At 46.1% G+C, this 13,624-nt stretch overlaps 1 protein-coding gene and 1 long non-coding RNA gene across 8 annotated transcripts in view; one reads left to right on the top strand and one right to left on the bottom strand.

The window, feature by feature from the left end:
- Wdr72 (WD repeat domain 72) overlaps positions 1–13,624 on the bottom strand; it is a 178,583-nt gene that overhangs the window by 107,712 nt on the left and 57,247 nt on the right. For all 7 annotated transcript variants that reach the window (XM_004835376.3, XM_013074273.3, XM_021260918.2 and 4 more), the window contains one exon: positions 9,194–9,396. In XM_004835376.3, the coding sequence (XP_004835433.1) occupies positions 9,194–9,396 (203 nt within the window). The remainder of the gene's footprint in view (positions 1–9,193; positions 9,397–13,624) is intronic.
- Positions 3,146–12,753, top strand: LOC110349934 (uncharacterized). The gene is made up of 4 exons (XR_002396139.2): positions 3,146–3,429; positions 10,487–10,619; positions 11,101–11,188; positions 12,312–12,753. It is a non-coding gene; the product is annotated as an uncharacterized LOC110349934 (long non-coding RNA).

Below are 13,624 nucleotides of genomic sequence, written 5' to 3'. Positions count from 1 at the left end.
GACAGGTAACCGCAGGAGGGCTGCAAAGCTTTAAGAGAGATGATGTATCATTCATACATAATGAGACTACACTGTGTGGCCCTTCTACTCTTCAGGATTGACTATGAATTCAGGGCCCATTTATTATGCCCTTTTCACAGATAGCAATATTAAGGGTCCAAATTGGTGAAGGCATAAACTGATATAGATAATTACTTATTACAAACTAAATTATGGTGAATACTAACACAGTGGTTTAAAATACAAGAGCTTGGTCTTAGTGTTAGTGGGAATATTAGAGCTAGGGTCTGGTCTGGGCCCCCATCACCAGTTGCCAGAAAAGGTGAAGGCATCAGTCTTTGGAGTGCTGTTACCTGGACACCTGCTTTTGGGGTAGGGCACTCCGTCGTCAGCTGCTCTCCTGACTGACTGAGAAGGGTACCAGGGTAGAATTAAGGAGATGTGTATTTTAGAGTAGTTATGGAATTGCCTTACAGTGCTTTCAAGACTTGCAGTTTTCTGCTGTTACCACACTAATTCTATCCTTGGTAACACCAGAAATTATAGTAAAAGCAAATTCCAAAGATTATTTAAGCTGATCATTAGCATAAATAAATATCAACAGCATAGAGCAAAAGCGTGCATGTAAGATCTGAAAGACAAGCCAATATTCACCTATAAACAGGACTTTGATTATAATTGGCTGGGTTGAATAAAAGGTCTGTTCTTGGTAATTAAAAATGTTAGTGACAATCACATGATAATAAACATTGTGCAAGTTCTCGACCCATAGCTTTTTAGATTTGAGGAGTCCTATCAAGTGGGGAATATTTTTACATAAACCTCATGATAACCCTGTAGGAGGAGACGGCCCTCCCTCTTCCCTCTGTATTCTGCCGCACAGTCAGAGTGAGGCCACTCTCCTGGTGCTGTAAAGCAGAGAAGGCTGGGGAGACAAGTAAGAGGAAAACGACACACTTCTACCACGGAGCAAATGGAGAGAGCCAGGTTTTGTTCAATGACAAGAGACCTCTAGTGGGAGCTAGGAAGAAAGGAGTGGAGACAGCTCACAGAAGGCCTCTCTACAAACATCAGGTCTTAGTATGGGAAGACAAAAGAAGAAAAATTATAGTGTTCAGTCCTATTTTTACACGGAATTAAATATACAGACAGGAAGAAAGTCCATGCTGCTCACTGCAGTCTTGTAGGGTCATTCCCAAGTCTAGCAGGAATCATCACCCAGGGTATTTTAGCCCGGGGTAAGGACATCTGTGTTCAGAGTAGCTAAAGAGTGTAAGAAAGAAATTGGTGATTGTCACTGGAAATCCAGAAACTTGGTGGCACTTTCAGGACATAACTATTAAAACCTAATTCACAGAAATGAATAGCAATGTGGGCTGGGTATTATCCCAACAAGATATGTTCACAGTCTTAGTTCCAATGAACACAGCTGCAGTCTTAACGCACTGTTTCCGGTGCTGTGGGGAGCCCTGGGCAAACCCTTGGACTGCTCTCCCAGACCTGCCCTTCCCTTGGGTCCGTGGGTGCCGCCCCTCCCGGGGACAGGCCCAGCGTTGTACGGGGGGCTGGGCTCTGGCTGGGCCCCGGGGTCCAGATGGCAGGCACAGTCAACACTGGGCCGCAGCGCTTTCGAGAGAAAGGCTTCTGGCCGCCTCCTCTTCTTCCCCAGTAGGAGCAACTAGCACTTGGAACTGACTCAACATCTGAATTTCTGCAAACTTCACTTTTGTTCCTGAGAAGTCATCCAGTATGTGAGTCATAAGAAGCAGGATATGATATGTGATATTCCTCATAGAGAATGATGAAGATAGTCAATTATAAAGCAAAGTGGGGAATGCGTGGCATCACCTTTTAACCAGAAGCAGCAAATATCTCAGTAGTAGAAGGTGCAGAACATTGCCATGAATTTTACACCTCCACAGACTCAGAGCTCTTTAAGCAGAATTTCCTATCTTTTGGGTTCTATAAGAAGTAAGAGATTAACAAATTTTGGAAAGTGACAGGTTTTTGAAAAGAGAAAAGCTGACAACAGAGAAGAAAGGAGGAAAGAAAAAAAAGAAATGAAGGAGAAGAACAAGTCCCTAAATGCTTGATGCTGGATGTTGGTTACAGAACTCAACTAAAATAATAACTACAAATTATTAGTGTAAATAAAGGAACATGTAAAAGCGTGCTGTCATAAATTATGCTAACACTGTCCCTAGGTTAAGTTAAACACAAAAGCAAAATGCCTGATAAGCTTGACTTTTCTCCATGTTTCTCTGCTAGATTTGCTGCTCCCCCAAGTTAAGTGATGGTGATCAACAGAATTTAATTCAAGAAGAGATTTATCACCTTAGGTCTCCATGTTTCCAATGGAACTGATGAAATACTGAAGGGGAGAGAGGAACAGAGGTAGATCTAGGTTAAATCTAGTAATAAAGAAATGATGTAAGCATGTATTCACTGAAAAATCTTACTTTAGAGTTAACAGAGGAGATTATATTTTTTGAAACCAGCAGAAACCAAAACTGAACAAACCCTTTCTCTGGTAAAAATCAAGATTGCCAATCAGCAATTATAAAAACAATAACACTGACCTTGAATCGGCTGTAAAGGTCTTTGTTCACAATTATGTTATCTGCTGTATGAATTTTCAGTTGCTATCTCAGTCATAAACTCAATAAACACAGCGCTGGTTGGTAAAAGGAGAACAGTAATTTTAACTGCCTTCACCGAAAACAGCTCTTCACAAACTATACCTCACGCTGGCGTTCTCTGAGTTTAAAAAGACAGTTTTGTTCAAATTCTGCTCAGCACACCTTGGAGGAAGGCTTACTATATCTCAGGTAAATGACAATGAAAATTCAAAATCAAATCCAGTCCAAAGCTAGGAATAATTTAAATAAATTAGATCAGCATTTCCAGAAAATCAATAGCTAAAAAGTTTTCATAACTTGGAATTTTTTATAGTTTAAGACTTTACCTTGAAACCTTTTTTTTTTTCTTTCTCATCTTGAGCACATTATTTTACTCCCTCATCTGTACCTTAAACATAACATCCAGCCATGAGAGAGAGCCAATCAAAGAGGAGCCTGTGTGTTCACTATCTATTACTGCCAGTTAGGTATCATAGCAACCTGACAGTGCTCAAACTGCTGGAAAACTCTTCAAAACCCCAGAGACTGCTGTAGGAAAACCACACTGGGGATGCTGCTGGCTGGCAACATCTGTGGGTAGTGCCCTGGGCATAGTCACAAAGGACTCTGCCAGCTACACAAAACAGCACACACAGAAGATGGGCAGCAACCAGATAGGACGATCAGAAAACTCAAGCCGAAGAAGTAACCCGGTTGGCAACAGACAATAGCCGCCCGGCTCTGTGTCTGTCTCTAACACTAATGCTCTCCTCCCGAGTGCAGAGAGCCCGGACTCCCCTTAACTGCAGCTGTGAGTAAGCATGACCTGGGATTTGGAAATCACAGCCTGACACTCCACACTCTGACCACTTAGCAGGGGTCTCCATCTGAAACTCCAAGCGAGGTGCATTTAAAACAATATTTAATCTTGCACTTACACACCCTTGCTGGCCGTTTATAAACCTGCAGAAGGGATAAGAACAGGTTACCAGGAACAAGCTCCCGATATTGATTTTTCGTGTGCGGTCAGGCATCTCCATTCCGTGTGGCTGCTGTCAAAGCCATTCTTTAACAGCTGGAGTCAAATTGCACTATTTACGGTGAGAGCCCTGTCAAGTGGACCCTAAGCATCCTCACAATACACTATTCAAATGGCACTTTGCCACACAAATTGCTGACTTGATGAATAACCTGTGTCAATGACTCGGGCCAATAGAAAAGTTTCATTTTTATGAGAGGTTTTACATTCACATATTAAGTAAGCTTTCTCTGAAGAACTATGAGGCTATATATTTCAGGCCTTTGGATGCTGGAAACAATTAAAATCTGTTTAAATACATCAAGGGAGCTTGACAACATTAATATGGATCTGGTGTTAACTGCATTTGTCACACAAGTCCGCACAGTGTCCTTCTGTCGCGGGTGCTCCCCGCCAGCACGCAAAGCACAATTGGGCTCCTGCCAGCCACACCCCAGGACAGCCAGCAGCTCCTTCTGCTCTGATTTACATGGCCAGCGCCTGTGGAGACACAGCCAGGCCCTGGAACCCTGTGAGGAAATGCAGAGTGGCTTCTGTGTACGGGCAGACAGCTGAGGTGTCTAATGGTGTGTGTGTGTGTGTGTGTGTGTGTGTGTGTACCACCCCAGCCATTCAGGCCTTCTCAGTTTGAGACAAAGCCTTGATGGGTGTCTCATCATTTTCTCCATAAGGAAGGGGAGTTTTTAATCAAAAACATTACGGGGCGATGAGGGGACACTCCTCATGAAGCAGTTATTCAATGCTCCTTACTACTGTAAGTGCATGGAAGTATTAAGAGCTGCAGTAGCTAAAACTCCACATACCTTAATACTTTCTATAACTGCTTTGTGAGGAATACCCCTTTGCTCATTCTGTACTACATCTGCTCAGAAAATTCACCTTATTCAGACAGTTCAGTGCTCCAATTGTACAGAAAAGTGTACAGAAATGGCCACACACTGCCAAAATCTCCTGTCACTCCACAAGGCTGCAAACAGCAGACTGCTCTGTACGTGTCTCCTCTAGAGCACATTTTTCTACTCTTTCTTCCTAGGAAGGGTGTTAGCATTTCAGCACTAAAATTTTAAGTTGAAATTCATGAAATCAGAATTCTCAAACATTTTAATCCAATGCTCACAGAGAAAGATCATTATGTTTTTATTGAGTGCTTTCATGTTTAATAATATGTTTGTTTTCTCCCAAATTTATATAAAATTGATGCAAAACATTTCCCACATTAGAAAAATAGTCACAAGCTCTTGCTTACATGTTAAAAACATCAGAACCCAAATTAAGTGATGATCAAAAAACGGGACATTGTTATTCTGTATGGATGATTTATCCTAATGGAATGCAATAATTTTTTTCAAATAAATATTTATTCTTTTTTGAAATGAAGTGATTTTGATAATATAGTTAAATAAAAAGCGAGTTAGGCTGCAGTATGTACTACAGCCACCGCGAATACTTTACATGTAAATGTGCAGGTGAAATTTTCAAATATCACTAGTTAGGAGCCGCACCAGGCCTATTTCGGTTACTTTGTGTCATAAAATGTAGAAGAACTAACTTTTCCCTCTGATAAAGTGCAGGAGAGGTGGGGTCCTGTTCTCTACCAGAGGTCTAAGGGGCGCTGCGTGCATTTCACAAGGGGTAGCAGGATTTAGCAAAAAGCTAACAGACACACAGGGTCAGAGAAAGGTGAGAGGCAAGGAACAGTCCTTCTAGAAAGCTCAACGGGAATGGAGCTTGCATAAGCACACATGTATTTTCACTGATGATTGGTTCTGTCGGTTTAAGGAGGCACACATAAGTGAATTATGTAATGAAAGTTCCAGGAGAAATCTCAGTTGGGTGGCCCGTAATTTGCACACCGTACTCAGCTTGCTGAAAAGGACAGTTGTCCCAACCGGGCATAGGCATAAGTGCCTGGTTTCTGTCAGAGAACAGACTTGAACCACGGCCCTTCGGGTCCCCGTGCACCCAGTGCATAAGCCTTCAGGACGACCCGCCGCCTGCCAGGCTCAGGCGGGCAGGGACAGAGGAGGCCAGACCGGGCCAGCTCCTCCTGTACCGAGGGCCCCCGGTCCAGCGCGGTCTGCAGAGATGCTGCCTGGCCGGCCACCGTGCGGCCCCAGCACTGCCCGCCTGCCTGGGCAACCAGAGTTGTGCCGCAATGCAGCCCCTGGGCGGGGAACCATCGATGCCGCATCCGGGCTCCGACAGCAAGCCGAGTAGCAGCGGCAGCCAAGACCAGAGCCGCAGGCCCCGCTGTCCGGTCCTTGGCAAAAGAAAGGGTTTACTCAGCCCTGATCCGGTTCACCACTGTCCAGTACAAACAGAAACAAACTGCATCTGAGATTTAAATTGCCTTGCGGACACAGGAGGAAGAAATGACCTTGACTTGCACCACGTATTTATCGACCCTGCCCCTCCCGGTGCTCCGCCCTTGGCGCGGTGCTGGCCGCATGTCAGGGGCTCCACAGGCTCACGTGCTCGGTGCTGCAGAGCAGATGCTGAAGCGCTAAGCAGGTGAGCGGGGGCTGCTGGGGCCCTACTAACTATCAGGTAAACACAGCATCCCCGAGGCGTTACAAGGGCCTACACGGTGACAGCTAAAATAACCCTGCTTATCCACGAACTCACTTACAGACAGGATATGCAGAGAGAGAATTTAAAACCAATCAACCGACCAACAGACAAAATAGGCCTTTTCTCCTCAAACTATGATGAAGCTACAAAGATTTCTGCCATGTAGACACGATTTAGCAAAGTCATTTATTCTTTACTTTAAACAAAATTCCTGCCACTACAATTTAAACAGGTTCTGTCTTGCTTTCAGACTCAGCTCAATCTGAGAAAAGCACCTCCCTAGTCTTTAAGACTCTGACCCTCCTCTCCTGCCCCAAAGATGTTTTCTTCATCTAGCTGCACGGATTCAACTCCTTCAGCATCTCAAATTGGACCTGGTTTTAAAATGCTTTCTATTGCATCTGCTGTTAGCTGTGTGTACTCTTCCAATCCAAGAAGAGAAACTGAATGCAGCATTCTAGAAATGTCCACATATTCCTCACACAAAGAGCTCATGACACAGGCCTGACACGGGCTTCTGCTGAAACAGTCCACTCGGAAAACTTCACTTCTGCTTAATTTACCCACACACACAAACCCTGAAACACAAAGCAGCCTCAGGACCTTCTAATGATGGTAGGCATTTCCCCACCTATAAATGAGTGTGATTCAAACCCTTGTCTTCCAAGCTGATGTTATTTTCTTATGCAAACTCATGGAGCATTTTACTGTATTCGCCCTGAGAACAAAGAACCTACAAGTACCTTTGAAATTTCATGCTTATCAATTTGTAAATTAAAGAAGATTAAAATCAAGCAATCTCAGCAGCCTAACCCTCAGATGAAATGCTAGAAGATGCAATGAATGGCCTCAAGCTCAGAGCCCGAGGGGAGAAGCAGAGGCAAGTCCCAAGTCGCTGTAGCGAGCACCAAGTCCCGTGGAAGACCAAGCGTGTGGGACAGCGGAGGGGTGGCCCTGTCTGCCCTTCTCCTTCTGCTGCAGGGATGAACACTGGGAGCGGCAGTCACCAAAGGCAAAGGGCAGCAGCTAGAAAATAAAGTTGAACGCAGCCTAGGAGTAGGAGAACAAGACCCCAGCATTTTATTGCTTCCTGAAGTCAAGAAAGAAACAAAATTACATACAGAAAATGAAATCTATCTATACTATTATCACTACCTAAAGGGTAGCTCTGAGGTTCTCCCAGAAACTGGAAGAAAGAGCAATCAGTTTACCTTCCGGGAACTGAGCTACAAATCTGGCCCTTGATGAATGAGCTGCTCATGTAGACCCAGGCAGCTGAAGTGCAGGGTCAGCTGGAGACCCTCCGGACACCCCAGCTAGAAGTGTGCGTGTGACTTGCCTTTCCAGGGGGCCATGCATCTCTACAGATGCCTTTTTAAAATAAGAAAGAGCTTTTAAACATAAAATCAAAACCAGGTTTGGGCCATCTAAAAACAGCTGACTGAAGAAGAAAAGAAAAAACTGTCAGTGCATCACGGGGCCTTAGCATCTGAGGGAGGACAACAGGAGGCAAAGCAGGGACTCCCTCAGACAGGGAGATAGGAGATCGGTCCTCAGAGTCCTGCACTGGGCCAGTGTTCCCCGAGGCACAGGCGGTGGCTGCAGGGAACTCGGCCTTCTGCCCGAACCCAGCTCTGCCTGGCCTTGAGGACCCCACATGACCTGTGCCCCAGCTGAGCTACAGGGAGAAGGTGCTCAGGGTGCTGGCAGTGTCAGTGGCAGCTGTCACTGTGGAGTCAGCCATGGAGCTCCCAGTGTGTACACTCAGCTCCTATGTGTTTGGATAGTGTGACTCAGTTCTCAATGGCTGGCAAATCCTAGACTCGTCGGTAAATTCTAAATCAGGTCTCTGCACCTAAAACTCGAAGGAGCACCTGCCAGCCCATACCCCGTTCTGGACACTGTACCCTGAGGATCTCAGGGCATTCTGGCACCTCTGCCTCTGACTGGGATGTACACGAGAGGTAAAGGAGACCTTCCAGTGAATGATCAATGAATGATGTTTAGCAATCTCCACAGTGCTGTGCAACAAGGGAAAGTGGCAACAGTACATGATCAAAATCAGCCAAACCTTGACTTACAAATCCTGCTTCCAATGTGTCCTTCAAATAATTTAAATGAAAAAATTCTTGGGCTCTTAGGTAAGTTGTTTGTAAAATATAAAGGAATAAAAAAAATATGAAGGAATAATAGAGTCATAAAAAATAAAATTATTGGGCCGGGGATTTAGCTCAGTGGTTTCCCCGCTTGCTGCGTAAGCGCAAAGACCTGAGTTCGATCCCTGGTACCAAAAAAATAAAATAAAATAAAATTATCAGCAACAGTAAAGACATCTCGCGGAAGATGATGTGGATGAAATGTACATAGATTAGACAATATTATGAAGATATGCTTATGGGAAAACTATGTTGTTTATGTGTCTATAAGTGGCAAGGTTACAACATGCTGAGGGGTCACCTGAGGATGTAAAAGTGAACAGAGGGAAAAGAAACCAGATTACATTACTATTTCATGTTACAAGAGAAAATGATAAAGCTGCTCCAAGTTTCTGCTAAGCTGGTGGGCTTGGTTTGAGAGAATAAACACAGACTCTAGCTGATTTTCTTCCCAAGGCAGAGGATCAAAAGAATTGCCCATGCACTAATCCACTTTTCCTGATACCTTTTTGTTCATTTGCAATAAACATTTTCAGAAGAGATCAAATACTCTCAAATGAAAAATAAACATAAATCCAAACTAGAGAGTATAATTTTCCTTTCCTATGAAGACCACCCAGAATTCGAGTTCCTATCTTGTCAGAATTGATGCCCTAACAGGGACAATCTTTGCTCAGAGAGGCCGTGGTACCCCAAGATCACCTGGAGTCAGCCCTGTCGGGGTCTCCATTTCTTTCTGGGATTTGATTGTCCAGTGTTGATGCACCCCCTACTTCTGCCCACTGCACAGTGGCTGGGTGTGGACTCACCTGCCGCAGGGCCTCCATCTGCAGACTGGGGCAGGTGCCTGGCCCAGGCCAGTGGCAGCCCAAGGGCGCCTGCTCCACGCTTCTATGCTTCCATGTCTCCGAGGTGGCCGGCAGCACAGGCTCAGGTTTCAGAAGCTGCGAACCACCACAGCAATTAAGAATAATTCTTGCTCTTTCTCCTGTCTCATGTCTTTCCAAAGTGCCTGGAGAACAAGATTAGAAATAAAAGGTAATAAGCAAAATAGTTGTGCTACTCGAATAAAAGAACAGAAGAGTCCCAATTCCTTAAGTTAAGATGCCTATCTCTTTGCAACCTCTAACCCACGGGGCACTTTTTCTAATTATTCAAGTCACCGTCTTGGCAAGGCTGCAATTACGGACGTGAAAAGCTCTCCTCCGTGGCATGCTTCTGCATCCACTGAGACCCACAGGCCCTCGGTGCTCATCCACAGTCAGATCTCACTTATCATACAGAGTGCAAGTGACCGATAACGAACAGCCATGGACACCTGGGTGCTGTCCCTAGCATTCCAGCTCCCAAGCCACACGGAGTGCACAGGCTGCCGCGAGGGCCCGGAGGCCAGCTAACTGCTTCTGTTGCTTGTGCACCACATAAAGGGTTCAGACCACTGCGGACACAGCGGGCTGTGAACGCCACTTCCTCCAGGCTGCGGCTCCCGGAGTTAGGGTGGGCTGGCATTGTCACCACTGCACTCTTCCGCCTTCATTCTGTAGGCTGTTAGAAGGGGAAGCCTCTCTTTCTACCACTCTTTCAGTTCTAGAACAGAGGCTGGCAAATCCAAAATAGAGTTAAATAAAGTGAGTATAAACTAGAGAAGTTGCCCAAAAGCAATTCACGAATGGTGCAGTGTTTCTATAAAATACAGTGCTATGCACTCCAGGAAATATCCGGCCTCTGTCTCAGATTGGTTAAGTTCATGTCCAGCACTAATACCATGCTAAATATTATCCTATATCCAAGTGCATAAAGATGCTAAGTAACATTATCTTGATAAATAATACCAAAAATAAACATTTCATTTCATATTATGCCTTTCCTAACAAGGAGGAAAAGATGTATATTTGAATTAATTCTTATTGATAGTAATAAGGAAATATTGAAGTGACTATAATAAGAAAATGGTAATAAGAATCATAGACCATTGTGCCTTCAGACAGGTAGGTAGATAGGTGGGAGGGTGGCTGGATGGATGTAGATAGACAGACCTGAGGATTTTGATTATTCAAACCTTTCTCATTTCTCCTTCTCTCTACCACATCCATCCTTTATAGCAACTAAGCGGCCACTACTTGGTGCTTTGGATTCTGAAGCAGTAACAGCTACTGTGGTAAAACAGCAGGCAGAACTTCAGTCCCGAGCCACTTCTCAAGAGCATTTTCAACTGTAACCATTCTACTTTCATAAGTAAGCATCTTTAACATAAAAGACATTCTCCCAAGCTCTCGTTTTCCATCAAGACTACTAGATGTTCCACAAATGAAGCACACAGTAACATCAGGAAGATCTTTTCTCTAGAGAACAGCAATGAGGACATTTTTTCAAGCCCAAGTGGTGTCACTGCTTCCCTGAAAATGACGGCCTCTGGCCTCCAGAGCATTTCCCCGCTGAGACCACTGTCTTTCTGAGTGGTCTCTCTGCACATGGTGTCACATGCGCTTTTCCTTCTCACAGGTTCCTGTGGCTCCACAAACTGTGATGTTTGAAAATATTTTGGGAATTCTCTTGATGGGGTCTCCCTGTGTGATCTGGGCTGCTACTGAGCTGCAGGGCTCAGTGGGCTCTCCTTCAGAGAAAGAGGGGCTTATAGGCACCATCACTATGCCCAGCTTGTCGGAATTCCCAAGAAACCACTAATAGAATTTTTTCTTTTTTTTTCTGGTACCAGGGATCGAACTCAGGACCTTGCACTTGCCAGGCCAGTGTAGTGCCACTGAGCTATGTCCTGGCCCACTAACTGAACTGCAATGCAGATGGTAAGTGGCTTCTTATGTTTCATATTTTTTCTTGTGCTCTTATGTTTTTCGCTACACTTACTGTCTATGCAAACACGATTATTTCCTGTGTTTTCGGTGATGACAAGAGCTCACCTATACACTGCAGCAGTTATAATCCCCTCTTGCCCCTGCACACCTGCCCTCCTAATCTCCCTGAGCACCCACTACAAGCCATTCACTGTGACATAGCATGAGCAGGGTGACTCAGCCCAGGCACCAGAAACCCCTTACCATCTCAGGGTGGCACAGGGGGAAGAAACATCGGAAAACACTCTGCTAAGACCTTTAGAGTAACACACAAGCTGCTTCCACCCATGCTAACAAAATAGTGGGCAATCATTCCAATCATGATTACTTATAAAATACTTCTAAAATAATGTGTATTATTTTTGTTTCAAAGAACTAGTTGCAGCCCACATGCGATGGAGTTGATTTCTTTGAAGTCAGCACAGGAGATAAGCAAGCTACACATCCCAAACAATAATGCGATTTCCCTATTTACAGGCAGGAGCTTTCAAACACCCTTGGTGCGCACTCTGTGGGCATGGACAGGTTCTTCCGTGGGTGCTGGTTATCAACTCACTGCCCCTCTTATTGCCTAGCTGTGCAAATGGATGTGCACTCTGTAATAGTTTTGCTTTAGCTGCTAGTGCACTGAGAACCTCTGTGGGTGGAGGGTTCCAAAGAGCCGGGAGAGGAAGGGTTCCCTTCCTGGGCCCCCAAGCCCAGGGCCTGGACCCCACCCCCAGCTCCTGAAGAGCTTGGCTCTGCAGCTCCTGCAGGCTCTCTGGGCAGTGCTGGCACTGTCACAGCTTCCAGCGAGCCATGCCAGGCGCCCGGCTTTCCCTGCTGGAAATCCACCAGTGCCATCCAGCGAGGATACCCACCCCCTCCATCCCCCCAGCAAGGCTGGAAGTCAGCCCTGGAGTGGAGGTGGGGCCTTCCTGGGTCCATCAGTCCTGTTCTGGGGCAGGGCTGGTGTTTAATCTGCTCCTGTGCCTTCTTCTGGTTCCCTTACTTCTTACTGGGCAATCCGCTTCCTCAAATTCCTCCTTAGTTACTAGTTCTTCATTGCTTCTTAAAGGGTATGTTTCCTCTTCAGGTTCTCGCATCACTTCTCTGTGCTGTTTGGGCTCCAGGGACACAGCCTGACTTCAGGACCAGTTCAAGCTGCCGGAGGAACGGGGGGCAGAAACAGCAGCCAGCAAGGGCATCGGCACCAGGAAGGAGCAGACCAGGCTGGGGTAGAAGAGGTGCTGCTTCCTGACTGAGAAACACTTGAGGAGCACACTGACAAATCACCTGATGCAAACTCCAGTTTAAGGAGACTGCTTGCTTTCCAAATTAGAACGGCTCACCACTGGTTCATCAAGAATGGGAGCTAACTACAGTTGCTTTCTATTTACATCAACCCAACCAAGACAAGAGAGGACAGAGAGACAAATGCCAGTGAGATGTTATTGAGAGTTCCGCATCTGCAGTAGAAACATAAATACCATAAAATTTCCCTCCCTTCATCCTATACACTCTTCCCAGAAATTTGCATTTTCTATTATTTTATCAATATGAATTTGGATACAATTTATTTTGCTCCTAAACTATTCCCTGAAGGCCATGGCACTCAAAAAACTTCAGATTTTGTAGCAGGGTTTGGATCTTTAGATTAGTGATGCTAAACTGGTAAAGTCTCTGCAAATATTCCAAAATCTAAAACACAAAACAAAAGACTCTTGAGACAGTTCTGCTGGAAGCACCTGGCACCCGAGAGCCCCACCCTGTGTACTGCTAAAGAAGAGAGGGCAAGCCAGTGAGCACCCCACAGGAGGTGATGCTGCCTGCTCCACACTGTCCCCTCCCGGAAGGCCAGGGTGCAGACACAGCCTGGCCAGGGTCCCTCTCAGCCCCAGATGCGTGGGGACAGCGCGTGGGAACAGCCATTCTGCCTCTGCCGTCTCCCGGCTTTCACAGTCAGGTTCACACATCTCGTCCCTCCTCAGGTACATGAGGACCAGGGCTTTCTTTCCACCCAGTAAGTGTTGGGCTTGTGCACTGGTATCCTCCCTGCCCAGAAGGACTGGCACCAGGTGGCCCTGCACCCCGATCCCCCTGGCTGTGGGGCTGCAGTAAGTCACTGTGCACTTCCTGCCTCAGGGCCCTGGCCTGTGTAAGGGGTCGGTCATCATCACTCCTGCATCCCAGGGCTCTCAGGAGGTCAGACTGAGGACACTGGACGGCGCCTGCTGGCGCGGCACACTGAGCATGAATGTGGGCCGGAGGCCCTGCCAGGCCCCGTCTAGCCACCCACTCCAAGTCCCGGGTGTGTGGCCAGCCTGGCCCACTGCCCTGGCCGAGGCCTCTTCCCGGCCGAGCTCCCAGCCAGGCTAGACGCAAGGCCAGCGTGGTGTCACAGGGCTG

The sequence above is a fragment of the Heterocephalus glaber genome, unplaced genomic scaffold (assembly GCF_053883595.1).
Source record: "Heterocephalus glaber isolate CG9 unplaced genomic scaffold, H.glaber_assembly_v1.0 deba00000122, whole genome shotgun sequence".
In the NCBI taxonomy this organism is placed as follows: domain Eukaryota; kingdom Metazoa; phylum Chordata; class Mammalia; order Rodentia; family Bathyergidae; genus Heterocephalus; species Heterocephalus glaber.
The sequence above is the reverse complement of the archived record's forward strand: the minus strand, read 5'-3'. Positions and strand labels throughout refer to the sequence as shown.